The following is a 27,309-nucleotide window of genomic DNA, read 5'->3' as shown; positions in this document are numbered from 1 at the left end:
AAAAGCAGGTCAGCTGAACAAAGGTTTCTCTTAGGCTGATAGAGAGCCAGCCTTGACTGAAGGAACAAGGCCCCTGTGGCATGGATGGCCTGATGGACAATACACAAGATTTTAAAATCTACCTGAGACTTACTGGGAGCGAATGAAGGTGTTGCAGAAGGTCTCGAGAATGTGCAAGTCTAGGGGTGTTCAAGGCCAACCTGCATGCTGCATTTTGTAAGATTTGGAGTCGCTGAAGAAGCGCCATTGGTTGGCCCAAATAGATGCCATTGCAATAGTCAATGGCACCCATAATGGCGGCGGTGACAATTTTACTCCTGGCATTATTTGGAAGGAATGGAAGTACCTCTGTGCCTCTCTAGAGCCAGATGGCATAATCTTAATGCCCAGGATTTTCACTCCACTGGCCGGTTGGGTACAGGGTCCAAGGCAGTAGGCCAGTAATCTGGAGTCCAGCCCATGGTTGTCTTTCTGATTACCAGTATTTCTGACTTGTCACCATTTAATTTTAGCCAATTGTCAGACATCCATCGGCAAACAGCAGAGAAGCAGTCTTTCAAAAGAGTCGGAGGATTGTCAGTTGGAGCATTGAGATGGAAAAAGATTTGTGTATCATCTGCATTCATGTAGAAATAAACACCAAAACTGGCAATCAGTCGAGCCAGGGCAGTCATGTATAGATTAAAAAGCAGGGGAGAGATTGCCAATCCCTGAGGGACACCACAGTCAACCACTGTAAGTGAGGAAGTAAAAGAAGGGAGAGACACCACCTGAGTGCGTCCTATTAAGAAAGAGGAGAATCATTTCAATGGTACTCCTGAGACACCGGCCTCCAGGAGACATTGCAACAGTCTTGGGCGGTCAACCCTATCGAAGGCCGCAGAGAGATCGAGTAAGATTAGAGCACTCGTCTCCCCGCAGTTAGATGCAAGTGCAATGTCATCATGGAGAGCCACCATAGCTTATTCCTTCCCCATGCCTGGGCGGAAGCCTGCCTGTAGCAGATGAAGGGTGTTATTGACCTTAAAGTGGGTAGAAAGCTGGGGGTGACAATGGCCTCCATCTTTTTAGATAGGGCATGAAGGAGAGATGTAGGACGATAGTTTTCGGCCCTCTCTGGATCTAAATGGGGCTTCTTGAGCAGCGGGGAGACAACTGCGTGCTTCAGGGAGGGGGAGATGAATCCGGTACAACATGAGAGTTGAAGTGCCTCCATAATAGAATAGATCACATTCAATGCCAGGTCTTGTAAAATGTGCAGAGGGAGTGGATCCATAGGTGAGGCCAATTTGAGTTTGAGAAGCACCTCAGCCACCATACAGTCTGACATGGGGGCCAACTGAAACAAATTAGGACATTTAAGAGCCGGGGGAAAAGAACATTAAGTTGTCTTCGGCTCGTTGCATCTCTCAACCTGAATGTTGTCTCTAATTGTGTGAATTTAGTTTTGAAAAAAAGTAGCGATTGAATCACAACGGGCATGAGAGCGAGAAGCCACAGTGGGAGGTTGGACACAGGTGGTATACTTCTTAGCCACCACAAACAGCTCTCTAGAAGAACATGAAGCATTATGAAAGTACTGTATGACATCCAGCTCTGGTCCTTTCCTGTTCCTTTGGCTTCCTCCTCCATCTTGGCATGCATTTTCCAAAATCTTGTCACTGCTTCTGTTAATGTGCCACTCTTTCTGTCCTTTACAGGCACGAACATACAACTGGAACTCCCGATCTTGATGTAAACTACTCCCTCCATTGCTGTGAGAAGGTCTAGAACATATCTGTTCTGGAGTGTCATTAACCTTACTGCTCAGAGCTCTTGTTTTATCGCATTGAAGCCATTTACTATAGAGTTTATTGTCTGCATCAGCTCCCATCTTGTTATCTGCAACCATTTTGTGTTTGTATATGTCTGGACAGCTGAAACTACTGACGCGAAAAACATCTCTGTCCTGCTGAAGAACCGATGCTCAGGTGGTACATCGTCTACTGATGCTTCTGATTCTGATGAGAAATAGTTGTTTGTTTCTTTTCACTCTACTCACTTGTACTAACAGTTTCTTTCTCCCCTTTTCTTCTAACTCCATTGATCTCTTCTTTCTCTTGTTAGTATCCATTTTAGAGAAGTTGTCTATCTTCACATCCTTCTGTGGCACTAACAGTGCTGGCATATTGATGTGTACCAACAAGCAAACTTCTCTCCAGTTAGGTGGCAGCGTCTTGTATGCCTTGCATCCACATGCCCAATAGTGATCCATTAAGACTGCCAACCTTCATTGCTGGATGCTTTTCTGTGTACCTACACTCTGCGTTGTCTCCAACCCTTACTGCACCGTCATTCTGGTAACATAATGCTGGTTTCTTCTTTGGTATTATGGGCATTGGTCCAGCTTCATTGTCTACCCAGGTCAGTAGCTTGGTGCTTGTATTCCATTCCTTAGGGCAACTGTCCTTTTCTCATTGTCCTGTTTTTACTGGTGTTTGTACTAGGGTATGTGCTTTGCTTCCTACTACTCCCTCTTTCCATTCCTCTGCTGTGGATACTTGGCCATAAACAAGCATTTGTGGTCTTTTCCAACATCCTGGTTCTCCTCCTATTTCCTTGAGCCCCCTCTTTGGGCATGGTAATTCCTTCAGTGTTATTGTTTTTGTCCCTCCTTTCTGGGGGCCATAAGTTATGTATTGTATAGCCTGGTCTAATAGCCAGTACTTGTTCATCATGTCAAGAGTCTTTATATAACTGTCTTCATAGGGGAATGTTGTTTGAGACATCATCTCAATGTGGCTGTTTTCGCCTGGAATCTTCCTCGGGTTGTAACCATGGATAGGTACATGAGGCATTGTGCTCTTGCTGCTGGTATTTCAGTTGCTATTAGCATTCTGGAGGCACTCATGGCACAGGGGATTAGTGAGCAGACATAATCACTCTCCCCGGTGGTTTCTTTATCCACTTTGGTCATGTGCCTGTACCACATATTGTTAGACACTCAAGCAGTTTCAGTGATATATAGGTCCACCCCTGCCATGTCTGTGTCAACACTGCGCTTACCTCTCCTTACTGTGCTTACAGTGTTCCCCTGTCCAACTGACATAGTCATTCCACCTGCTGGAGTTGGGGTAATGTTAGTAGAAGATGCAGCGGTAGCACTAGGTACAAGGGATATTCTCCAAAAAAGGAAAGCAAAAACACCACCTGGAAATAAGAGACAAGACAAGATAACCATCTCCATTACCTGTGCTGCTTGAAAATATCAGTTGCCCGCCATAAATGCGCAAAACTGAGTGCTAATGTATTAGTATTATATTAGTTCAAGCCCCACAGACCATGTGGTTGGTCATGGCAAAAATGAATTGTTGTTCCTAGACAGCTTTACTTCTAGGGTCTCTGAGGACTGCAAGGACGGATGGGTTTCCTCTTTCTAGTTGTGAGTAAACTTGGGCCAGGTATGCTGTCAAGACATGGAAAGATACATTAGGATGGCGTGCCCGAGACTTGTTGGACCTTCTAATAAATTGGACAAATTGGACTTGCAAGGTGTCAGGATGGGCATCAGTGGGAAGCATGGAAGAAATGCAATAAAAAACGGTTGCACTTTCATGATGAATGTGTGCGGAAAGGAAAATAACAAACAGTGTACCCTCATTCTGGATGTGTAGGAAGTCCTTGTCCTAACTCTGCTGCCCGTGAGCGAGTAACCATTGGGTGTCCCGTGCTCGGTTGTGCTGATTCCAAACTATTTCTTTGCTCTTCTTGCTGAGGATCGCTGGCCTTGTCGATGTCGGTGCCAGGTGAGGTCTGACCTGTCAGGTGCAATGGCCCAGGAAAGCGGAGTTGTCACGGAAGCACCGGCGCCATTAGTAATGGCGCCGGTGCTTCCAAGTCCCCATTCCCATTGAGTCTATGGGACTCCACGGGGATGGGGACTAACATTTTCCGGTGCCTGGCTACCCGATTTGCTGGGACTTGTAATGTCCCGATGCACCGGGAAGTCAGGCGCCGGATTCGGTGTTACGGGTACAGCGGGTTACCGCAGTCCATGTAATGAGGTCCCATGAGTCCCTTCTGTATCTATGTTACAGCATGCAGTGGGGGGAAGACCCACAATACCATCAGTCCCTTCTCTTCTGACTCTGTGTGCTCATGTAATGAGAGGTAGACTTGCAAGATCATGAGTCCCATGTGTCTCTGTTGCATCATGCTGTGCCATCAGATTTTGTAGACCATGAGTACCTTTTGCCTCTTTAACATCATAAAGTGCCATCAAACTCTAGAGGGCATGAGATCCTTTTTATTTGCTTTACCCTGCGCTATATAGAGCAGGCTCAAGTCACTATGAGTCACTTATGTTTCTTCAACCGCAGCCTGGACACAGAATCTATGAACCGTGTGTTCCTTGTCGCTCCCTTACAAGGTATTAGCATAATTGACCTAAAAACATTTGACCTAAAACATTTGATAGAATTTTTGTGACCTTTTTTTGGTCAAATTTAATTAAATATATATATTGAGGTGGGTAAGGGTATATATTGGGTTGAGGGGAAGTGAGGGGGTGACGGGGGTCTCCCCTGCATTTTAGACCGAAAAAGGTCAAATAAATTCGATCAAAAGTGATTAAGCCAAATGTTTTAGGTCAAATAGACCCAAACCTCTTACAACATGTAGTGAGTGGCAGATTTCTACCAATCCGTTCTATCCCTGCTACACAATAATTGAGGGACTGAGTTGGTGGGCTCTAAGTCCCTTCTTTCTCTCACACCATTCAATGAGGATAGACTGGATGAATCATGAGTCCTTTCGATGTCTGACACCATGCTGTGTGACAGACCAAATGGACTATGAGTCCCTTCTGTCTCTGTTAACTATGCATTGCAGGGCATACTTTACTGATTATTTATACCCGTGATTTGCAATCGGATTGTGACAAATGATCTGATTGGCCGTCGCCGGGTCCTTACCAGCCCGACAAGGCTCTGGTTGCCACTGCGTCCCTCCCGCGATTGGCCGCCATGGAAAGGGAGAAGGGACTACCCGTAGTCCCTTCTGCAGCCATTTTCTTTGTTTTCTTTTTTTTCCTATTTTTTTAATGGCCACCATAGAAAGGGAGAAGGGACCACATGTAGTCCCTTCTCCCATTCCATGTAGACCATCTAATCTGTTTACTTTTTAAATTGTGCTCTTTTCAGTGGCTGCCATGTGAAAGGAAGCGCCCCCAATTTCAGCACGATCCTCCCCGCAATGAGAGACAATAAGGGACTCTCCCGTAATGGGAATAAGGCCAAGACAGAGTGCGGGTGAGCGTAAGTAGGAGTTTATCCAAAGAATAGGGCATGCAAAGAACTCTGCAACCTCCGAGAGCGCTCTGTCTGACAATAGCAAAGACAGGCGTATTTCTAATACAAAAAACGTCATCAGAACCTACACACTATAGGGGGCACAAGTTAATTGGGATTGGGTGGCGTCGACTAACTATAGGTGTTGCTGCAGCGTGGTTGGTCTTGGCGTGAGGACGTCACTGGTCAGCCTCGTGGGTTGGGTTGGGCCTGGCAGGCCAGCTTGAGGTCATCCGAGCGGTGTTGGTATGCTGGGGCAGCCTGTGACAAAGATGAATACCTTTCCTGACTCGTTTGCCCTAGGCCATGCACACTGCAGTTATTCAAGAAACGACATTTAAGTTCATCAATAAATCGCTCAGCAGTTTATCTTATAAAATAAATGCAACACATGAGGAATGCACCTCGTGAGAGGTCTGGTGGTTGTCGGTTGGGGTGAGATTTACCTGTGTCCTATTGACCGGTATTTTAGGTCGAGGGGCTGGGCTCTGGGGCCTGAGCCGAATGATACATGTCTGTCTGCTGCGTTAGAAGTTATTATATAAATGGGTCTCTGTGTCTTGTCCCAGCGTTGGGGGTCGTCTTTGCACGGGGTCATGATTCTTGGGGTGGTCTAGGGGGGTTGTGGGATTTACGAGAGGGTGCTGGTAGATCTGTGGATTCAAACGTGGGTTTATTACCGTGCTGTAAATAACACAGGTGGCGGGCTGTGGCCTTGGGTGCGGTACCGGGGCCTCTGACTCTCTGAAGCGGCTCCAGCTTGGCTGGGGGAGGTGAGGGAGCGCGGCACATGCCTTAGCTTCTTCATCTGGCAGGCTTCGTAGGGTGGGAGGGAGAATGGCCTTGCATATATTCACAAAGGTTTTTTCCTCGTGCGTTGCTGACTTTTGAATGCAGAACTTTTATAATGTTTTGCCTTATTTTGATCTTATTTAAACACACATCTATATTTCAATTTCGTTACACATTTCTTTAATACATTCGGTCCGAGTACCTTTTCATTACATGGTATTATATCTACTACAGTGTTTAAGTATTTATATACATTCGACGGTACACGAGGTAGAACTATATTATGGACCACAGAGATTGACGGTTGCCACTATGGGTGACTTAAGAAGACATATAGGGGTTCATGTGTCTACATATGACTTAAAGACACTTTCTCTGTGATCTAGCAGCATTAGTACAGTCACAATGTGAAGTCATATAAACATTTCACTTTTATGGCTAATTCATAGTTTGCAGATTCTGTTTAAGAAGAGTAGTTCACTAATACCACTACTTGAATTCATTTCTGCGTCGCCCTGGCCTCGCGGACCAGGTCACACGGGGTGCAGTATTACATTGTGGATAACAGACTGTTACAGTGTTAATATCTGGTGTTAGCTCGTACCCAACTTTCTCATGGGAACGCGCTCGCAGCGGAGCTGCCATGGTGCTGCGGCGGCAGAGATGCATGAAAGGCCCTCCAAAGGTGGGGGCCGCGCTACAGTGCGCTGAACTCACGCCATCTTTGCTAGACAAGATGGCTTCTAGGCCTAACTGAATTTTGGTATATGCAGGGAACGGATACGTGTGGGCAATGTCGTCGGCGGGTGAGCCCTCCTCCACCTGGGCCCGGGTGGCATGAGGGGACGCCCACCGAGTCATGGTCCTCACCTGGGGAGAAGGCTGCAGGTGAGGAGGGCCTCGCGGCCAGTCCTCCCCTACATTTCCCCCCTTTCGTTACTAAAGTAACGAATTCTTTAGCTCTTCCAATCTTCTACATTCTTGTTCCTCTATCACTGCGTCATCCCATGCAGGTGTTCCTTTTCTAGGCATCCATGCCCTACATACCCCCCTCAAGCTCTCACCTCTTCTAGCATACTCGTCTGGTGTACATGTTAAATATATACAGTCACCAGTTTCTTCCAAGTCTACCCAGACCTCCTCATACCATTCCAGTTCCACATCTCGGGGTTCTTTGATAGTGGTGTGCCATAGTTTGTCTACTATGTACTTATCACGGTACATAGGCACTAACTGGTACCTGGGAGTGTTATCTGTTCCTGTCTGTACATGTACTTCTTGTGTCGCCCTAATTGTACCACCAGAGTTGCCCATTGTCACCATCATCATTGCACCGTTAGGGACTGCGTTAGCACAACATCGGAGGCCCACCTGGCACAGGCAGAACACCACGAGGAGGAACACCACAACTGGTATCACGAACTTCATTGCCATTCCAAGCCATGAGGGAACCCAGGAGAAGATATTGTCGAACCATGAGCTATCTTTAGCCCCACCTTCCATCTTCATTTTCTCTCCCAGGTTATGTACTGCTTCAATGACGTGGGACAGGGATCCATTTTCTGCGTCTTCAGAAGGTACGAACGTGCAGCAGGCACTTCCTATTTTTCGGCAAACACCTCCGTCCATCGCTGTTAACAGGTCCAGAACATACCTGTTCTGCATGGTCATCAGTCGCAGAGCTCGTAGTTCCACCTTTATTATGTTGAACCCTTCTTCAGTGTCATTGGCCAGCTGAATCAGTTCCCACCGTGTGATCTGGAGCCATTTTGCATTTGCTCTTGCTTGGACACTTGAAACTAGAGAGGCAAAAAATGTTTCCACGGAGCTGAACAGGCGATACCTGTCTGGGATCTGTGCCAATAAATCGGATGATGCTTGTGATATGTAGTTCGATGCTCGCTTGTTCCGTGATAGCTCCTCTTCCTTCCCTCCGGAGGACAGGACATAGAGGTGCGCTTTTGCAGTGGGAGAAGTTGCACCTTGGTTCACGTTTCCTTGCGTCCTTTTATTTTCGTCGACGTGACTTTCTGGAATCACCATTAGGGCCGAGTGCAAAGTGGCCATTGAGCAGCTGCCACTCCATGCCTGGGGAAGGTGCAAGTAAGCCTGATTCCCGCATACCCAGTATGTGTCCATTAGCGCTGCTGTTCCTTTTTTCATGTCTGGGATGGTGAGAGTTTTGTTACAGTTTTTATTCGTTCCCATTGCTACTTTTCCTTCTCCCTTGAAACATAGTTCGTTTTTTATTTCACTTTGTAGCTTGAAGGGTTTCTCCATCGCTGTTACCCATGTTAGTTTAGAGATGTGTTCTTTCCATATTGGTGTGCACGTTTTTTCCATCCACCGCAGCTTGTCTGGTTGGACACCTCTCAGCACTTCCGCTTTGCACAGTACTTCTTCATCTTTCCATCTGTTTTCGGAAAACAGTGTCCCTTGTATTGCAAAAAAGGGTTCTTTAAGACAGATCACTCCAGACGCTTTTGGATAGCACATTTTGTCGTTCTGTATCATTTTGAAAGAGACATTGTGTGCTTGGAAGGTGTTCTTTATTCTACACAGTGTGAGATGAAGGAGACATTGGGCATCCACAATGGGCAATTCTCTTGGCAACAACACTTTGGGTGTGCCTGATGCATGGGGGATGAGCGAACAGACATAACAGCTTTCATTGGTTGTCTGTTTAGCTGTTGCACTCATATCTGCATACCATTTATTTGCTTGGTGGGGGTGTCGTGGGTCTTCCATCTTGTCTAAGCCTAACCCATAATACTCATCATACCCCCTCCTACTTGTCTCTCTTCTTCGCCTACTTTTCTCCCTCCTCCTATACCTTTTAGTTTCGACAGGTGAAAAAATAGGCCCCCCTTCCTCCTTCCCACCCCCCTTTTCCAATTCCTCATATAGGAACTTGTGTTCTGTCATCGTAATTACTTTTCCATTTTCCTCAATAAACAACAAATCACTGTTTTGTATCGGGGCGGGAAGGGTAGTGGGGCTGTTATATATTTCAGGTAGGGACATTGTGTCATTTTCCATTTCTTTTTGGAAATTTCTTGATTGTGACAGGGCAGCAGTGGGTGGTGCAGTATAGTAACCCCATACAAAGTGTGATCCATCCCAGACCAAAAAATCACCTTCTATAATATTCATACTTGTAGTTGAATTCATCCCAGGGGCCAGAGTGATGTTACTCCCCCCTCCCCCCTCGTTCATCTCGATAGAGATGAACGCTATGAACCAATATGTCACCAGGCAAAATATTGATATGAAGAACACAATAACACACATTGATAAACCACATTCGTATGAATATGTAAATCTATCTACTAACATTTCTCTAAATCTAACAAATCTATTAGTTGCAGGCTGCCCATTGGATGCCATGGTAAATCCTGTTTGAAACACAAAAGTGCATTAAGTACAAGCATGTAAACATTTCTAACGTTGTGACGTTGTTTCGACAAAGTATGGGAGTGGGTGGGGGAGGGGGTGTGTCCACAGACAAGGTAATTTTACAATCATTACTATCCGTACATTATTTCATATATAAAAAAGGAAAGTGAAAAAAAAACTTCTCCAAAACCAAAAAACCCACAAAAACCTTCAAAAGTTGTAAAAAGTATATATATATATATACATATTTATTTTAGTACACTTGCCATGCGCCAGTCGCGTTCAATGTTCATCACTTAATGCACACAAAATTCCCATCATTCATTCTGCACAACTCCATTGTCCGCTGTTGCCTGTGCCTCGTCCTGTACCTCACCTTCCACGGCGCTATACGCCCTGCGTACATCTGTCAAATGCACCCAATATCTCAGGCCCTTCACCTTTACCGCCGTGGGCGTGCAAAACACTACCTCATAAGGGCCATGGAAACGTGGTGCATTCCACCTTCTCACAAAACTTCTGACATATATGTAGTCGCCTGGCATCAGCTGTGACTGTTTGTCCGGCTGTGTTACTGCTTCTGTTGCATCTCCTTCCTCTCTTGTGAAGGGCGGGGCAAGTTGTTTTGCAATTACGCGCGCTGCTTGTGCTAATTTTTTCAAGTAGTCGGTAAACTCCTCACCTAATACCGCAGCGCTTCTGTGTGCGTCAGAACGTTCACGGAGAGGCGAATGTGTTGTGTGCATTCTCCTTCCCGTGACGATCTCGTGTGGGGATAAATGATGGTCTTTGCTTGGCTGATTGCGCAATTCGAACAGGGCCAGAGGTAGGCAGTACATCCAGGTCTTTTTTAGGGAAAAACATAGTTTTGACAACCTGCCTTTCAGCAGGCCGTTCATCTTTTCCACTACGCCATTACTTTGAGGATGATAAATTGAACATAATTTGTGTTTTATTCCCAATAATGTAGTCACTTCCTTGAACAGTTCATTAACGAAATGAGTGCCGTTGTCTGAGCGAATCACGTCGCAAATTCCCCAGCGCGGGAATACTTCCCTCACTAAGAACTTTGCGGCGCTTTTCGCGTCAGGACGTGCACAGGGGCCCGCTTCCACCCACCTTGAGAAGGGACATACGACCACAATCATGTAACGAGCCCCATTGCACCTTTCTCCCATATCTACATAATCGATGTGGAGCTCTCTAAATGGGCCATTGGGTTTTGGTATTGTACCTCTCAGTGTGCGTAATGTCATTCCTGAGTTGTAAATTTGACATGTCGTGCATTCCAATGCCAGCCTAGTGATGTGTTCCTGTAGGCAAGATGCAAACCAATCCTCTTGTATCTCTGCCACTATGTGTTGCTTAGCATTATGTGCAGGGAAGTGTAGTTGTTGAAAGGCTATTTCTAACAACGTAACTGGCATCACTGCTTTTCCTGAACTCTCTTGTCGCCACAATAAGTCTGTTGGTGATTTGCTGCATCCTCTCTTAGTCCATAGCAATTTTTCTTCTGCACTAGCTCCCTCTTGCAGCTCTAGTATTTCTTGTGTGAGCATCATGTTATATCCTGTGGGGACCTCTTGGCTTACTGTGTGGTGCAACATGTACTCCCCTACCTCACCTTTCTGAAAGTATGAAGCTTCTTTGGCGGCGGCGTCTGCTGCCGCGTTTCCCAAAGATACAAGATCTGTGTTTGTAGTATGGGCTTGGCATTTCACAATTGCCACTGCCGTGGGGTCTTGCAGTGCCTCAATCAATTCTTTTAACAATTCTGCGTGTTGGACAGGTGTTCCATCTGCTCGTCGAAACCCTCTCCGCCCCCACCGTGCCAGCCCTCCGTGTACTGTGGTCGTCATGTATGCTGAGTCTGTGTATATTGTTACTGCGCACCCCTTAGCTGCATGCAATGCTTCTATTAGTGCTATTAGTTCTGCTGCTTGGGCTGAATAGTGTGATGGGAGGCGGTATTGCACTAGTGTCTCATATTCATCTTCCTCTAATCGTACCACTGCCATACCCACATGTTTCTCTCCTGTCTCCATGTCAATTGAGGCCGACCCGTCCACGAAGTACACCTCTCCCTCGTTCAGGGCATTCTCAAAAACCACCTGATCCTGACCCTCGTCACCGGTGTATGTTGCACAGTTGTGGTTCTGCATGTCTTCTATTGTGCACGCCTCCGTGATGAATGTGGCTGGGTTTACAGTTTTACATCTTACTATATGGATGTTTGCACTGGACAATATTATCTCATATGCTGTGGCGCGTTGTGTTGTTAATGTGCTTTTTGATCGCTCTAATATTGCAAATAGTGAGTGTTCCACAAACAGTGTTACTGGACAGCCCATTACTATTGTGGCACTTTTTTCAATGGCGAACGCGGCAGCAGCGAGAGATTGCTCGCACGCGAAATGTCCTTGCATTACTGCGTCCAGAGTGCCGCTATAGTAAGCCAGTGGCTTGTGACCCAACGATGTCTTTTGTGTCAGCACTGCGGTCATCAGTGTTCCCTTGCAGTGTGAAAATAAGAAGAATTCGCGTCCATAATCTGGGTTTGCCAGAACTGGAGCGCTTGATATTAGCTCCTTCAGTGAGTTAAATGATGTGTTCATTTCTCCTGTCCATTCTATGTGTCTGTTTTCCTGTTGTGCTTCTTTAAGTGCCTGTAACAAGGGCCTTGTATATGCTCCGTAGTCTAATATCCAAGCTCGGCAGTAGTTGCACATGCCCAGGAATTTTTGCATCTCCTTTACTGTTTTGGGCTCTCCAACGGCTCTAATTGCCTCTGCTCGGTCTGGTATGATCCGTTTTCCATCCTTTGATATTAGCTGTCCCAAGTATAGGACCTCTGTTAGGCAGTATTGTAACTTACCCTTATCCACCTTGTACCCCTTGTTGGCCAGTAATGTCAGGAGTGTAATTGAATCCTTTCTACACTCTTCCTCGCTCTGTGCACAAACCAATAAATCGTCAACGTACTGAATCACCGTACTTTCTACAGATAGGTTCCCTAGATCCTCATGTAATATCCTGTTGAATATGCTTGGGCTTTCACAATATCCTTGTGGTAGTCTGCAGTGTTCAAATCTCCTCCCCCCTAGTGTAAATGCTGTTAAGTACCTGCTCTCTTCTGCTAAGGGGATCGAAAAGAACGCATTTTTTAAGTCAATAACTGTGAAATGAGATGCTGTTTTTGGGATGTTGCATAGTATTGTGGCCGGGTTCGGCACTAGAGGGAACTCTTTCTGAATCACATCATTGAGTGGGCGTAAATCTTGTATCATCCTCCAGGAACCTCCCTTCACCTTTTTGATCGGGTAAATGCATGTGTTGCATGGGGAATTTGAGGGCACTATTATTCCTTGTGCCAACAGTGCCTCTATTGTCTCCTTTATTCCCTCTTCTGCCTCGCGAGACAATGGATATTGTCTCACCCGGGGTAAAATTGCCCCTTCTTTCAGTTTTATCACCACAGGTTGAACTCCATGTAATAACCCTACATCATGGGGGCCGTTCGTCCATATGTTAGTTGGTATTAACCTCATGTCATCATCAAAAAATGTATGTGGTGCTCCAACTACTGCCATTAATTCAATTGGAGTTTCTCTGGCCGTAATCACGATGTCACATGGTATTGCTAGTTCCATTACTATTTCGCCGTCTGTCTCGGCGTCTGAAAAGAGCTCTTCATCTGACAGCTCTCGCAGTGGGATATTTGCATTTGTACACAGTACTGTACGCCATTCGCATCCTTCCATGTCAATCCCTATTACACATATCCTTTTTGCTGACACGTGTACTGCGTGCAAATCCAATGATACCACTGCCCCAGTGGCTGTGTCGGGGCACACTATGGGGCGAAAGAGGAACTCAGCTGGGATCCTCCAATCAATTCTTTTTAGTTCTGGTACTATGAGGGCCAATGTTCGCATGCCCTCAATAAACACCTCCTCGTTTTTTGGTAATCCTCTAATTTCTGTGATGATTGCGTGGCCCTGCATTACTGCCATTATGCGTAGAGGACATATGCCCGGTGTTGAACATACTATACCACTTTCTGTAAATGATATGGTCATGTTTAGTTTGCTCAAGAGATCCCTCCCCAGCAAATTAATTGGAGAGCGTTCATAGTACAGTAAGGGTGCCTTCACTGTTTCCCCCCCCCACCGTTACATCCAATTCTTCTGTGTAAGGAACTTCAATTACAGCCCCAGAGAACCCCTGCGTCTCTAACGTCCTATTAGATAGCGGGAACCGGCCCTCTTTAATGCATGATTTCTCCGCTCCGGAATCCACCATGAATATGAATTGCTTGTCTCCTATCTGCGCCCCTATCAATGGTTCCTCTGATGCATTGTGGGTCGTAGATAGAACTGGACACGCAAGTGTTCTCTGTGGGCTGTCCTATGCGGGGTGTCTCATTGCCCCTCCCTGATCAAAAATGTTCCCCGAAACTACTGATACTCCGCTGTAGGGCGCGGGTGCGGGGGCTCCATTCGCTACTGTAGCGAAAGTGTTACCTGGCATGTATTGTATAGTGTCATTATTCTGTGGGTGATTTTGTGTTCTGTACTGATGTCCGTGTAGTTGTGCGTTACCTCTTTGCCCTGCATTTCCTAGTTGTTGGTGCTGTCCCATGGGGAGGCCGTATGGGCTCCCTGGGTGTGGGTGACCGTACTGTTCTGCCTCCTGGAACCTGTTGTTTTGTCTGCTTCTGCACTCCCTCGAGTAATGTCCCCACCTCCCACAGTTCCAGCAGCTCCCCTGTGGACCTCTGGGACCCTGCCATCCATTTCCTCCCACTCCACCATACCCTTGTCCCCCTCTTCGGCCCCTGTACCCACCTCTACCCCCTCGTGGGGCCCACTCTTGCCACATTGGACCTCCGTTCTGCTCCTGCTCAGTCCACTGTCGTTGTCCTTGTCCTGCCCAATTTGCTGCTATTCTTCCTTGTATTGCTATTTGCCCCTCCTCTCCTTCGTCTCCCTCCCTCATGAGTGGGAGCCCTGCTACCGCTGCTGCAACCTTCACCAGTTTTGATTGTACCAACTTTGCCTCGTCTGCCAACCTTTTCTGTGCTACTTCCCTCTCTCTCTCTTTTATCCTTTTGCAATGGTGCACTATTATACTTTGGATCTCTGGCCACCCCTTTGCCTCGACGCCCGCTATTTTATCGAGTGCCTTCTGCACCTATTTTGGGAGCCCTCTCTTAATGATAAAATAAAATAGAGATGTGGATTGGTGCCAGGGTGTGCCCGTTTCCGCTCTCCACATCTCCTGCACCCGGAGAATGTAATCCATAGCATCCTCCCCGTCATTCATTGTACACTGCATTACTGACTGTAAATCTGGGGTATCTGGGAACGTCTCCCGCAGCGCATCCCAAACCCGTGCCCGCACTGTATTAAAAGACGCTCCATCATGACGGTCACAATCTAATGTCACGGCCGGGAAACCAGCCTTAACCCATACTCTGTCTGCTTGATCTCCTACTGCTGATACTAGTAGGCTTTTCACATCGCCTACTGCCAGCGGTATGCCGGCAGTATGTTTCTCGAATGCATATATCCACTTGCTCGCCCCTCCGGACAACGGGGGCAATAACTTCATCAAATTAGCTTTATCCATCTGGGCCCAGGGTATATAGTTTGGTCTTCCTCCCCCTCTGTGTATTAGTGGGAGTTGTAATTTTCCTTTTAACGTTGCGCCCTCACCCACTTTGGTCGTCGCTGACCCCAATGACGCCATCCTCCCCACTCTATTCCTTAGTCGTCCCATCCACTCGTCATCTATTGTTCCTAGCGAGCATGCACCGTCCAGCTCCTCGCTTTCCCCTCCTACTGCCATACTCAACCTATCACTCTCATCTATTTCGCCTCGGACATCACATAGCAGGTCCTCTCTGATCCCTGTCTGCCGTGATACATCACCGATGCTCCCCTCTGGTGTTTCCACCTGTATTATTCTTGTCGGTTCTTCCTCAATTCTGAACAATATTTCACCCTTTTTCCATCCTTCCTCAATTTGTCTACTTTCACTTGATGTTCTGGATACACGTCCTGATCGAGTGGGAGTGCATGCTGTACGCTCACATATGTCTTTTATTCTTGAGAGTTCATCCTTTGCTATCGAGAGCCTCTATTCTAAATCGCTCGTTAGCTTTTCTATGTCCCCTCTCTGCGTGCTTGTCTGGGCACGCTCTCTAGTGCTTTCGTATGGTGGGGGGGCTGTTGGTCTTAGGGGTGTAGTAGTTGTAGGGGGAGGCACATAAGTAGGATCACTATACCCTGCTGCGGGGGCTGGTTTATGTAATATCGGGTACAAACTAATCACCTCCGCAGGTTGTTCTGTATTTAGCTGTTCCTTTTCCTCTCTTGGAATCATCAGTGGGTTATCTGTGGTGGAAGGTAGATCAATATTTGGTGCCGGAGCTTTGGGTGGGGGTATTTCCTCAAATAGTCTCCAGAGATCTAATATCTCCTTCCTGTTTTGCCACTGTTTGCCCTTATACTTGAGGTGAATGCACGTTCGTACCATATCTAGAACGCTTTTTTCAAAAGACCCCCCCTCAGGCCAAATCTGGGGCAATCCTTCCCCTTTTAATTCTGTTACCCATTGATCGTGGTATTTCTTGATTCGTTCAGCGTATCCCGGTAAGCTCGTACAAATATGTGACAAGGGAGTTTCTGTCCCCATATTCTAAATCAATAGCACTGACCGTGTTCACCTCCTTTACTTTTGATTACGTATAGATATGTCTAAGTATATTTTTATGGCCCAGACAAGAGCGGACTTCTCAATGATATCACGCAAGTTAAATTCACTACTAACATTCTTTCTTACTCGCCATTCCTCATTGTCTTCGCATCCCTGTTCAATCCCGCGCAATTTTCATTCACAATCAACCATCTGCTAGTTATGGTCCACACTCTCTGGTACCCCCTCGCGGTCAGTCGTTCTTCTTCACTATTCACACGGTGCGCGCACCCCTCACAATGCTTTCCCACTCACACCTCGCTTTTTTCCTCCCTTTCCTTCCTGTCCAGCTGTCCCTGTTGTTCTACTCGGGTAACTAGATACCCGTCTGTATGTGCCAGTATTTTTGATCCCTATTTCTGCTGTTTTCCCCCCTGTCTTGGTATTTTATGTTAATCAGTTCACCCCAGGCTCACTTTTAGTCCAGACCCTTACCCTCTGAGCAAAAGAATAGAAAGAAATAGCAAATACTAAAATATACTCTGTGTCTTCCCTTGCCAGACACTAATAACTTATTTTTCACTTCTTTATATATTCCCAGTACTAGTTTAGATAGCACTATACGGCGCCGCCTTCCACCCCCTTTCGGAGCTAGGTTTCCGTCACTTCTACTTCTTCATTTACTTCTTACTCCTAATGGCCATATGCAAAGAAAAAGATAAAGAAATTTTCAAGACCCGTCTTTAGTAGACCCCCGTTATTCTTCTCCTCTACCTGTCCCCGTTCTTCTGTTCACAATTTCCCCTCCCTTCCCCTTTACGATCGCTCGCACTCGGTACTCACGTGCCCGTCTTGAACCGATAGTCTCCGAAACTGGGTCCGTCCAGGCGGTGTGGCCTTTCTGCTCAACAGTCAGCCCCGGCTCCGGCGAGCGGTACTCAAAGGGGATTTTTCAACCGGGATCCCGTACCCCCTCTAGTTTGAGTGCGCACTTCTAAGCGTACCGGTCGCCGTTGGCGGGTAGCTTCCCGGAGCCGGCTCACCGTGCGTTTCCCTTTTTGACCGGAGATTCTCGTGCCAAAAGGGGGTCGTTAAAAGGAGTTAGGAAAAATAACTTGGAGATATCACGCTATCGGGGTCACCACTGAAAGGAAGCGCCCCCAATTTCAGCACGATCCTCCCCGCAATGAGAGACAATAAGGGACTCTCCCGTAATGGGAATAAGGCCAAGACAGAGTGCGGGTGAGCGTAAGTAGGAGTTTATCCAAAGAATAGGGCATGCAAAGAACTCTGCAACCTCCGAGAGCGCTCTGTCTGACAATAGCAAAGACAGGCGTATTTCTAATACAAAAAACGTCATCAGAACCTACACACTATAGGGGGCACAAGTTAATTGGGATTGGGTGGCGTCGACTAACTATAGGTGTTGCTGCAGCGTGGTTGGTCTTGGCGTGAGGACGTCACTGGTCAGCCTCGTGGGTTGGGTTGGGCCTGGCAGGCCAGCTTGAGGTCATCCGAGCGGTGTTGGTATGCTGGGGCAGCCTGTGACAAAGATGAATACCTTTCCTGACTCGTTTGCCCTAGGCCATGCACACTGCAGTTATTCAAGAAACGACATTTAAGTTCATCAATAAATCGCTCAGCAGTTTATCTTATAAAATAAATGCAACACATGAGGAATGCACCTCGTGAGAGGTCTGGTGGTTGTCGGTTGGGGTGAGATTTACCTGTGTCCTATTGACCGGTATTTTAGGTCGAGGGGCTGGGCTCTGGGGCCTGAGCCGAATGATACATGTCTGTCTGCTGCGTTAGAAGTTATTATATAAATGGGTCTCTGTGTCTTGTCCCAGCGTTGGGGGTCGTCTTTGCACGGGGTCACGATTCTTGGGGTGGTCTAGGGGGGTTGTGGGATTTACGAGAGGGTGCTGGTAGATCTGTGGATTCAAACGTGGGTTTATTACCGTGCTGTAAATAACACAGGTGGCGGGCTGTGGCCTTGGGTGCGGTACCGGGGCCTCTGACTCTCTGAAGCGGCTCCAGCTTGGCTGGGGGAGGTGAGGGAGCGCGGCACATGCCTTAGCTTCTTCATCTGGCAGGCTTCGTAGGGTGGGAGGGAGAATGGCCTTGCATATATTCACAAAGGTTTTTTCCTCGTGCGTTGCTGACTTTTGAATGCAGAACTTTTATAATGTTTTGCCTTATTTTGATCTTATTTAAACACACATCTATATTTCAATTTCGTTACACATTTCTTTAATACATTCGGTCCGAGTACCTTTTCATTACATGGTATTATATCTACTACAGTGTTTAAGTATTTATATACATTCGACGGTACACGAGGTAGAACTATATTATGGACCACAGAGATTGACGGTTGCCACTATGGGTGACTTAAGAAGACATATAGGGGTTCATGTGTCTACATATGACTTAAAGACACTTTCTCTGTGATCTAGCAGCATTAGTACAGTCACAATGTGAAGTCATATAAACATTTCACTTTTATGGCTAATTCATAGTTTGCAGATTCTGTTTAAGAAGAGTAGTTCACTAATACCACTACTTGAATTCATTTCTGCGTCGCCCTGGCCTCGCGGACCAGGTCACACGGGGTGCAGTATTACATTGTGGATAACAGACTGTTACAGTGTTAATATCTGGTGTTAGCTCGTACCCAACTTTCTCATGGGAACGCGCTCGCAGCGGAGCTGCCATGGTGCTGCGGCGGCAGAGATGCATGAAAGGCCCTCCAAAGGTGGGGGCCGCGCTACAGTGCGCTGAACTCACGCCATCTTTGCTAGACAAGATGGCTTCTAGGCCTAACTGAATTTTGGTATATGCAGGGAACGGATACGTGTGGGCAATGTCGTCGGCGGGTGAGCCCTCCTCCACCTGGGCCCGGGTGGCATGAGGGGACGCCCACCGAGTCATGGTCCTCACCTGGGGAGAAGGCTGCAGGTGAGGAGGGCCTCGCGGCCAGTCCTCCCCTACACATGGAAAGGGAGAACGGAATTTGTAACTGTTTCATGGCAGCCATTTTTGTTCTTTTTTCAGTTGCAAAACACCAGAGTGTCTTGCAACTGAATAAATATGCTTTTAGCACCCCGGTCCCTTGCGCCGGAGTACTAATAGCAATGGGCCCACCACTGGGGGGCATTACCGCTTCAGGTAATGCCTCGGGTCTGTAACTATGGGCCCCAGGGCATTACCTGAAGTGGTAATGCCCCTAGCTTGGGGTTTATTGCTTAATGATGCCCTTCTATCATTGTTATGCCTTGAGGTGAGTGACAGCTTGGATGGCCTATGAGTCCCTCAAGTCTCATCAACTTCATGCAGTCCCATGAGACTCAATGTTCCATGTGTCCTTTCTGTCTCTTTCATGATATGCAGCAATGATGGCCTTTGAGCTCCACCCGCCTATAGTTTGCCATTTGGACAATGCTTTTGCCCTCCTCTGCACACAACTGATGCCATCTCTTTCACTTCTAGGTTGACAATGTGATATGTTGGGCCATCAAGCACAGATGCCGCCTTCTACTCGTCTACCTGGCAGCCTTGTTTGTTACCATCATCGTCCTCGCACCGGGACGGCTCAGCCAGACCCCCAACCACTATCTTGCCATCCTCAACTCCAGTGGGTACATCTTGCTCCCCAGAAAGGGATGTGGAGATGCTGGTCCCTTTGTGGTCATATTAGTATCTGTCTCCCCCGAGCAGAGACAGGCACGGGGTGTTATCCGCAGTACCTGGGCAGGGGTGACCCGGGCATCACACCGGCTGATTAAAACAGTCTTCCTCCTCGGCGATGGGCACGACCAGAAAATACAAGCGGCCCTGGCTATCGAGCACGCTGCCTTTGATGATCTGGTGCAGAAGGACTTCTTTGACAGCTATCTCAACTTGACATTGAAGACCCTGATGGGCTTCCAGTGGGTGTCGGAGCACTGTCCCAGGGCTGAGTACATCATGAAAACTGACAGTGACGTGTTCGTCAATGTTTGGCGTCTGGTTCACCTGCTGCTCGCTGCTGCCGACCTTCCAGTCCCGCTGTACACTGGCAAAATTCGCACGGCTGACAAACCCATCCGCAACCCCTCCAACAAGTATTCCATCTCATGGGCAGAGTACCCCGAGAAAGTCTTTCCACCCTATTGCCCTGGGTGGAGTTACATTCTTTCAACCGACCTGGTGCCAGCCCTCCTGGCTGTGGTGCCCACACTGCCTCCCTTGAAGCTGGAGGACGTATTTGTTGGGCTGTGCTTGGAGCACCTAGGCATCAAGCCCATGTCACTCGGCCAGTTGGGCACTTTCTTGGAGCATATGGTCCAGAACATCTGCCTCTACCGAAGTGTGGTCGCGTCCCATGGCCTGCGGCCAGACATCATGCACGCTGTTTGGACAGCTATACACCGCTCTGGAAGACGACGCTGCTCGTTTAAAACTCACTTGGGCCAATGGAGAAGAGAAAGAGAGGATACCAAAGAGTTTGGATGAAAACCCCAGTGAGAGCCTTCGAGACATTCCACGCGTCCTTCCAGGACCTGACACCCCTCCAGGACCTGGCATGGACAGGCCAATGAACACCGAGGAGCACTGCACCTGTTCACAACATGCGGGGGTGAACATGAGGACCAAACCGTGAACCAAACAGGGAACTCAAATGTATTCATAACACATGCTGTGTGCTTTGAAGGTTGTGTACATATGCTGTGGTGTATGAAGCAATATATTACAGTAATTATTGCGAGTTAGCTTGGATTTTTGGTGGTGTATTCTAGTTTTTAATGTTTTATTTATATAATCGTGGGAATGAGCCACCTTCTCTGCTCATCCCCTTTTCTCTCGTCCTTCGCCCCCTGATCCAATATCCACTCATTGCCCCTAACCATTGCTGTTGATCTCTGGGGGGCCTTGCTAGTAAGCGCCGCAACAGCGGAAGGAGACTTGGGAAGTGAAGGCGCACGAACATTTTCAATGTTGCTCCTGTGATAATGCAAAATTCCTAATATTTAACTTCACATAATTGAGAAATTATCACTTTTTTCCAATTATGCCTCCATCGAAATTGCAAAAAATAACACAATGAAAGAATGTGAATGTATCCGCAAAGTAGAAAACTCTATTGAACAGTTTACTGAAAAATATCCCGACAATGAAAGTCCTTTTTTATTTTCACCAAACACAGAGGAAACCTGCAGCAGTCCTCCCCAAAGGGCCTGAACAATCTCCAGCAAATGTGGATCTCCAGTTTTCATTCAGTAAAGTAAAGGACGGGTCAAGCAAACAGTTTCACAAACACTCCAGTGCTTCCAGGGGCCCCTCTGGCTTCGGCAGACACCTCTCATGTCAAACAACTCACGTTTATTAAAGGAGAGTTCCGGGACTTTTTTTTTATTGTCCCTACGGGTCGGCCATGTGTTTGTAAGCATAAATCGGTAGATCGTAGGAAACTTTCCTATGGACCTTACCCGACTTTTCGCCCCTTATCGCACTCGAAATCAGCCTCCATTTTGTGATAATCCTATCATTCCGCCGCATCGACCTGGCTCACCTGCCTTTGCGGCACTAAATCAAATCCCCCGCCCCTGAGCCTGACATCAGCAGACGCGTACTGCCCATTTCAAGCACGTCTCGTGTCAACAATCGCTGCGCCTCAGCTATTGACGTGTTGCCATGGAAATGGCAGGACGCCTCTTTCCCCAATAAGTATAAACAGACCGTTTCACAACATACAGCAGCAGATTTTCGATTCCATTCCTCTCTCTGTGTTACTTTGAGTATTCTGTGACTCGTTTCAGTGCTCTGGTCAGCTACCTTCGCCGCTTGTAGCCCGTGTGAACAGATACCAGTACCACCGCTATAAATTATTTTACTATCTTTACCGCACAATGGCCACAATAATGCCGTATATGTACGAGCCCGAGTACACCGAGGAAGAACTACTGGAAAGGCAAGCACGCGAAAACGATGGGGATTCGGACGGCAGTTGGGAGGACCAGTCAACGGATGAAGAGCCTGGACCATGTCGCATGGACGGCGTCTCCACCTGGTGCACGTGCAATCGGTGCGAGCTAATGCCAACTGAGGAGGAGAACTGCTGCTGCCGTGAAAATTCCGGGTGCTTGGCCTACATTTCGGAAAGCGAGCAAAGTCAGCAGGAAGGCGAGCAAAGTCCGCAATGCATCACCGAGCTGCCAGAGTTCAGGGAAGCCTGCCTCTCACGGACAGTGTTGAGGATGATGATGGTGCTTATGCACGAACTTCGTGGCACTGTTCGTCCGCGTAATCCGAGTAACGAGTAAGTATACTCTGTTTGTGATGTCAGTGATGCCACCACTATTTCATGGTCGTCTCCCACATATAAAATTACATTTACATATCATTGGAACGCATGTAAATTGGTTCCATATAGTGCATTTTCTAGATATAATTTTTTTCTAAGAAAAATGACATGTGTTACCTGAATCGACATTGATAAGAAAGTTTGGTCAGTTTAATACAGTTTGCATCTTTTTTTTTCACAGGTGGTACAGGCTGGTGGCCTATCGTTGCTTCACTTGGTGGCTTCACGGGAGGCTCGGACACCGCGTTCGGAGAGTAATACCTGCCTGTGCGGTACTTGCCATTAGACAACATTTCCCCAGTGACAGTGGACAATACCGCGGATTTTCCCTCGATGTGCTGCAACCTCAACTTTACAATGTGTAATGTTTATTATTTATGTTTAATTAAAATCTAAAATAAAGCCCAACATATATTTTAACAATGGTTGTTTTGATTTTTTAAATGAATCTAGTGTATATTCTCCTGGGAGGGTGAGGTATTTATAAACTCACCCCCCTGCCTTCCATGTAGTAGATCCTGCAGCCATCCTCTTACATTCAGTTAGATGGCCTCTCCTTGGTGAGGCCCTGCGGCAAACGGGTCTTGTCTGCACGACCACCGCCCCGATCCACCCCCCGCCCTATCAAAGGCAGTTCGCACCGGGGTACTTGAGCTGCTGGCAAGTGGAGCTGTCAGGGAGCGATAAAGGCCAAGAGGTGCCAAAGACCATGTACACTTCAAAGTGGTCTATAGAGCATGGGTTTGTTGTTCCCATGTCTACCTCCAGACCCCGTGTCTCCTGCCAAGCATCCCCCTCACGCTGGACGGCCCCCTGCAATCCACATAAGTGTGTCTCCATTCACGAGTCTTCCTGTGTCTTGTCTGCACGACCACCGCCCCGATCCACCCCCCGCCCTATCAAAGGCAGTTCGCACCGGGGTACTTGAGCTGCTGGCAAGTGGAGCTGTCAGGGAGCGATAAAGGCCAAGAGGTGCCAAAGACCATGTACACTTCAAAGTGGTCTATAGAGCATGGGTTTGTTGTTCCCATGTCTACCTCCAGACCCCGTGTCTCCTGCCAAGCATCCCCCTCACGCTGGACGGCCCCCTGCAATCCACATAAGTGTGTCTCCATTCACGAGTCTTCCTGTGTCTTGTCTGCACGACCACCGCCCCGATCCACCCCCCGCCCTATCAAAGGCAGTTCGCACCGGGGTACTTGAGCTGCTGGCAAGTGGAGCTGTCAGGGAGCGATAAAGGCCAAGAGGTGCCAAAGACCATGTACACTTCAAAGTGGTCTATAGAGCATGGGTTTGTTGTTCCCATGTCTACCTCCAGACCCCGTGTCTCCTGCCAAGCATCCCCCTCACGCTGGACGGCCCCCTGCAATCCACATAATGCCACGACATATACACGTCATTCATTCACAAACACACCCCTGGTTCGAATTCTTTATAACCCACCTCATATTTCTAATGAGAACTTCTTTGCGCTTTGCTAGTCAACCCGTGAAGGTGCTGGTTATCTGCTCTTCGTCTCTGTGAACTTCCGTGACCACTTTGAGCAAACTCGTCAGTTTGCAACCTGTGAACTGCTCCCTGTTCTACGACAAGAAACTACTCTGATCCCTGCATCTAACTGTTTGTTCGTCAAGGTAAGTCCATGTACCATAATCATTTTGCGTCCAATTTTTTAATTTATATCTATTTGCTAGTAGTCATCAAATTGCATCCATGTTTTCTTTTCGTTCACGACAGTACATGCAAGGAACTAGTCACATGTTCTGAGTTTAGTCAAATTACTTTTTCTATTTTTTGAAAGTTATTGAAATACTTATCCGCATGTGAATAACGTGTATAGTTCCAAGAACCAAAACGGACCTTGCATTGAACCTTTTATGTGTCATTTACTGTTTTAACACATTGGTATTCATAGAGAATTGTTGATCTTTACTTTTCAGAACTTTCCATAATGCCTGCCTGTTCCATTGGCGGTTGCCCTTCGAAGACCCATAACAAATCTGAAGGTACTATAATGCATGTTTTCCCTAAGACAATAGATCAGATAAGAGGATGGGTCCGATATTGCGGATATCCAGCCTCTGAGCTAGAAAGTAGAGTCCTAGAAGTCTTTGCGGACAAGAGGGGTGATCGATACCGCATCTGCAGCAGGCACTTTAGCCCAGACATGTACTCCACATCATTGCTAATAAAGAAGAAAACACCGCGAGCGAGGCGAAAATTGCTCTCAACCGCTATTCCCACTCTATTCGTCCACATGCCTCCACTGGTGAGTCAAGTTTACGGATCTAGTTCTCGGCCTTGCGGTAGTGTGTAGCAGTAGCTAACAATAATTTCCCCATTTATGTATCCACTCAATATGAAGGCGGAAGATTCTCCATCCGTGTCGTTATTGCAGTCATCAGCCACTTCAAGCGCCTATCGGGTAATCTTACTTAGCTATTCTGACACTGACTTGTTTTAGGCATGTAAATCAATAGTTTTAATTGATCGTGTAATTATTTTACCTAATGGTACACCCTTGTACTCGTCCTCTAGTCTTTGTTTTCAGTTATAATTATTGTTATCCAAAATAATGCAAGTACTGTCTTTCAGGGAGATGCTGAGGAGTCCAACGCATTGACGACAACCGTAGATGTCACTCAGATGCTCGAGGTACGTTTCTTTCGTTTTTAGCCATTGATATGTCCTTCTGTCGTCGCCCTCCTATTTGTCTTCTTTTTTCAATATTGTGTTCATTACTAATGAAAGTCCTATGTTTCAGGGAGTCGATGGAGCATTAGTCCAAGTAGAAGGGGGAGCATGCAGTTACGGGTCGGCGCAACAGCTTGCAGAAGTGTGCACCGCAGTTACATCGTCCCTTGATGTTCTTATGCATTTCGAGGTATGGATACTGACAGTTCGATCAAGCGAAATCATATGACGTGATTACATCCGCTATACTTCCTTCTTTATTAACGCAAGTACTATGTTTCAGGGAGATGACGGAGCTTCTTCTACAAGAACATCACCCCTAGTAGTTGATGCAGATCTCTGGGTGGTGACACTTCCAACGATCGAGCAAATCGAATCATATTTACATATCCATTATTTATTTTAGACAACTGATCATTTGTGCAGGTCTATTTAGATGAGCCGTTGACGCCTGCTCAAAGTTTATGTTCTTTTTAACAAAATAGAAAAGCATACTAATGCAATTACTGTGTTTCAGGGAGTTGCTGAAGCGTCATCTTCAATAATATCATCAATGGAAGTCTATGCGGAGCCCGAGGTATGGATCTTGACAGTTCAATCTAACTAGATCAACAATGCGTGAACTATTGTCGTTTGAATGTTCTACACAATGCGTTCATTCGTGTTTTGCTATTGAGATGTACGTATGGGTATTGGTCCCCAAGTACATTTTGTGTTTTCAATATTATTATACATACTAATGAAAGTTCTATGTTTCAGGGAGTCGATGGAGCCTCAGTGAGTGATGGATGTGCTTATCATGAAAATATAGTCGTTGCAGCGCGAGAGGAAGTGGAGACATGCACACACGAGTCGGAGCAACAGCGTCCAGATGTTGAAGTTCGAGGCAAGAAAGTTTCAAAGAAAAGAAAGCAAAAGAAGGTTAGTGTCCTGTTCACTATATTATGTTGTCTTTCACTGTCAATAGTTCAATACTGTAAGTTGTGTTTAAACTGAACATCCCTTTTCTAATCTGTCCTCTAGTTGCGAGTGGGTGTAAGAACTAAATCTACACAGACAGTGAAGCGAACGAGAGATGTTGCTTGTCAAACCTTTTGGCAGGGACTTGAGACTGGAGATGCATCGTGCCAATGGGAAGAATATGAAGTGATTGACAACGGAGCTATACCACCACCAGCCATTGATAGTGAATGTCCTCCTGGTAGTTTGGATGCAGTCGGAGATCAATTCACAGAATCCACACCCGCAAAAAATAAGAGCGCGCGAAAGTTGAAGACATTGTTTTTTTCTCCCATCTCCGGACAAGGAACAGATGTTGCAATGGAAGAGAATGACGTGGACGACAATGAAACACCATCAATATCACTCAGCATAGCGGAAGACGATATCAGAGATTGTACCTTTCATGCGAGTGACATGTCCTCAACGTTACAGGCCGAACCAGCTGGGATGCAGAGTGAAAGTATAAGGAAAGAGGCCAAATTCATTGTATTCGATAGCTGTTTGATGGATATTATTATGATGATGAAATGTGGGCATTCGGTTGGTGGGGAAGTATGTGGGGAGCCATTGATTAATGTGACTCGTGCAATTCGAGGCACTAACCTTAAAATACATGCCACCTGTACACAATATCATCCGTTCGCATGGTCTGCACAACCCATGCTGGGGCAACTGCCAGCAGGCAATCTACTTTGTGCAGCGGCCGCACTTTTTAGTGGTTCAAGTTTTAAAAAGTTACAGTATTTCTTTCAGTTTGTGGGAATCCATTTCATTGCGAAAAGTCAGTTCTACAAATACCAAACCGATTATCTATTTCCAGCCATCAGCGAAGCTTGGAGAATGGAAAAAATGTCAATGGAAAGTACATTCGCGGGCAAACGCTTCAGGCTAGCCGGTGATGGACAGTGCGACAGCCCAGGATTTTCAGCCAAGTACTGCACCTACCACTTTCAGGACATGGAAAGTAAGAAAATTGTGAGTTCGGTGGTCGTGCAGGTGTCACAAAGTACATCCTCAGTGGCCATGGAGAAAGTTGGCTTTGTAGCATCATTG

General features: G+C 46.8%; 1 protein-coding gene across 1 annotated transcript; it reads left to right on the top strand.

Annotated features, from left to right (window-relative positions):
• Nucleotides 1–808: 808 nt before the first annotated feature.
• LOC138579866 (beta-1,3-galactosyltransferase 5-like) lies at nucleotides 809–20,711 on the top strand. Its single transcript, XM_069650094.1, has 2 exons — nucleotides 809–892; nucleotides 19,707–20,711. Exons 1-2 carry the CDS (start codon nucleotides 809–811, stop codon nucleotides 20,709–20,711), a joined length of 1,089 nt encoding a protein of 362 aa, XP_069506195.1.
• Nucleotides 20,712–27,309: the final 6,598 nt, after the last annotated feature.

The sequence above is a fragment of the Ambystoma mexicanum genome, chromosome 3p (genome assembly GCF_040938575.1).
Source record: "Ambystoma mexicanum isolate Mex_15411 chromosome 3p, UKY_AmexF1_1, whole genome shotgun sequence".
NCBI lineage: Eukaryota > Metazoa > Chordata > Amphibia > Caudata > Ambystomatidae > Ambystoma > Ambystoma mexicanum.
Note: the sequence above shows the minus strand (reverse complement) of the source record. Positions and strands in the feature narration are given on the sequence as shown.

What these genes read in the sequence shown, in the direction of transcription:
- LOC138579866 (XM_069650094.1), top strand. Translation starts at nt 809, where the DNA reads ATGGTACTCCTGAGACACCGGCCTCCAGGAGACATTGCAACAGTCTTG. An exon ending in GAAGGCCGCAGAGAGATCGA is followed by an intron (nt 893 to 19,706) that starts GTAAGATTAGAG and finishes TTTCACTTCTAG; the next exon opens with GTTGACAATGTGATATGTTG.